The following is a 2259-nucleotide window of genomic DNA, read 5'->3' as shown; positions in this document are numbered from 1 at the left end:
AACTATAACTGTACATGAAACTGTATCGGACTAATTATTTTCCATAATTTCTTTAGATGACTGCATATCACCTGGCTATCACACTTCACTGCCAGTTGAAGTGCATGGCTCGTGCTATTCGGAAATGCAAATGATTTCTCAGGCCACATACCAACAACTCAATTGTCCCAGTGTGGTAATAACGCAGCACTCGTTCGATTTGGAGACTTTTACGTACTACACCATAAGCGCGCTGTGCCAGAAAAATGAGAAAACTTACGATGTCTTCTATGACTGGGCGTGTGAGCTAATAAGGGTAAGCTATTTTTACTCTACTCACATCAAATTGTGTTAATATCTGTTTATAACGGATGTTTTTTTGGCTCCAACAGGTTTGCCCGCTCAGCCAGACGATCATTTGTCTGTTGATGGCACAGTTTTCGGCGCGCGATCAGCTGCCTACTTCGCCAACAAATTGCCTGAACTGTTCGCTTAAATTGGACTGCGTTTATCATCGACGGCAATTTGAATGCCGCATACTCTTCACTTGGAATATGGAGAGCGGTGATTGGGAGGTGCTGGACTATGGTGAGTTGCACGAGTATAAGCAATCGGATATATTGAGTCCGATCAAACGTTGTGGCCGCACACCGATCACATTGTCGCAGACGGCGAAGAAACTTGCCAGCGAGATGACCGCTAGCCTCAGCAAAATTGAACAGAATTATACATGTAATCTACGCGTGCTCGACTCGAATATAAAAAAGTCCAAATTGAGTGTTGCCGATCATGACAACGCCATCGAGCTGTGCTTGAAGCGGATACGCGGCAGCAACGGCAATGATGATGCTTGAGCTACAGTAGCAAAAATAACAAAAAGTCATTGTAGTTGTTTGTGCTGATAAGCCTACAAATATTTCTATATACAAAAACATACTTTGAGACTGAATGCTGACGTCAGATGGAAAGTGCTCTGTTAGTGTGTGAGCCAAAATGCTCAAGTCACTTAGTTGAAAATAGTTTCGAACGTATCAAAAGACTATAACTAACTAAAAAAATATATGCTGTAATTTTTTACTATTAACTAGACTATTAGATATGAATATTTCAATTTGATTAGTAATTTTGTGATTCATTAACTTTCAATTGTTAGAAGTCGGAAATTTCCCATTTAATTATAATTTTTATTTGCGTTGAGATTTGCTTAGCGCTCGGAGTGAATTTCAAAAAAATATAATATCTAACTGTGGAATAATTTTCGTTGCCTTTGCCTTAAATATATGTATATGTATATGTTGCGAATTTCACATAAAAATTTAACTCTGCAAACACTTGTGAAATATTAAATGTGTTTGTATTATTTAGCTAATGAAATTTGTATTTTTTTTAACATAAAAAAAACTTGAAAATGTTGCTTTTCAAAAAAGTGTTATGTTTAACTGTAAATTTTCATATAAAAAATGTATTGAAAATGTTTTTCCTAATAATGCGCGCCATTTTTGAAAAGAGCGAACAGAGTGAGATGAAAATCTGAGTATCTTTCCTATAAAATCCAATCCATTACTCTATGCTATCTTTATCAATTTTCGAATTAAAAATAAATCATATTTGAATTTCAAAGATACGTTGTTTTATTGCTATTGGCTTATGTTGGCGGAAGTGTACAAACTATTGCATACCCAAAGGCGCACTACTGACAGCAGAGAATTGCTTTGTATACACGCACTTGTCCCTCAGGTTTTGAGATATCGATGTGAAATTTTGGGAACATGCTTTTCTCAACAAGAAGCTACTCATTTGTCGGAACCGCCGATATTGGACTACTGTAGCATATAGCTGTCATGCAAACTGAACGATCAAAATCAAGTCTTTGTATGAAAAACTTTTTAATTTGACGAGGTATCTTCACGTACTTCGGCACAGATTGTTACCTAAGGTAATACTATAATATCTGAAGAAATTCTTCAGATTTGACAACTTTGGAACATAGCTGCCATACATAGTGACCCACCTAACTCAAAATCTCATATGGAAAACTTTTTTATTTGACAAGGTATCGCTACACAATTTAGCATACATTATTACTCAAGGCAACGCTACAATTTCCAAAAAAATTGTGCAGATCGAACAACTATAGCATACAGCTGTCATATAAATTGACCAATTAAAATCAAGAAAAATAGTTTTTTATACTTTTTTATGCTACAAAAAAGCAGATGTGACGGGTCAAAATCCGAAGTTAACGTTTTTTTTGTTTTTTTTTATATTTTTTTTTTTTTT

General features: G+C 35.4%; 1 protein-coding gene across 1 annotated transcript in view; it reads left to right on the top strand.

The window, feature by feature from the left end:
* The window catches only part of LOC108970347, a 5391-nt gene extending 4065 nt beyond the window's left edge, over nt 1-1326 (top strand). Inside the window, exons 6-7 of the mRNA XM_018935674.1 lie at nt 57-295; nt 372-1326. Coding sequence (XP_018791219.1) covers nt 57-295; nt 372-833 — 701 coding nt within the window. The 3' untranslated portion in view covers nt 834-1326. The remainder of the gene's footprint in view (nt 1-56; nt 296-371) is intronic.
* The last annotated feature ends 933 nt before the right edge of the window (nt 1327-2259 follow it).

Source organism: Bactrocera latifrons, unplaced genomic scaffold (assembly GCF_001853355.1).
Source record: "Bactrocera latifrons isolate USDA-ARS-PBARC rearing strain unplaced genomic scaffold, ASM185335v1 scaffold_3, whole genome shotgun sequence".
Taxonomy (NCBI): Eukaryota; Metazoa; Arthropoda; class Insecta; order Diptera; family Tephritidae; genus Bactrocera; species Bactrocera latifrons.
Note: the sequence above shows the minus strand (reverse complement) of the source record. Positions and strands in the feature narration are given on the sequence as shown.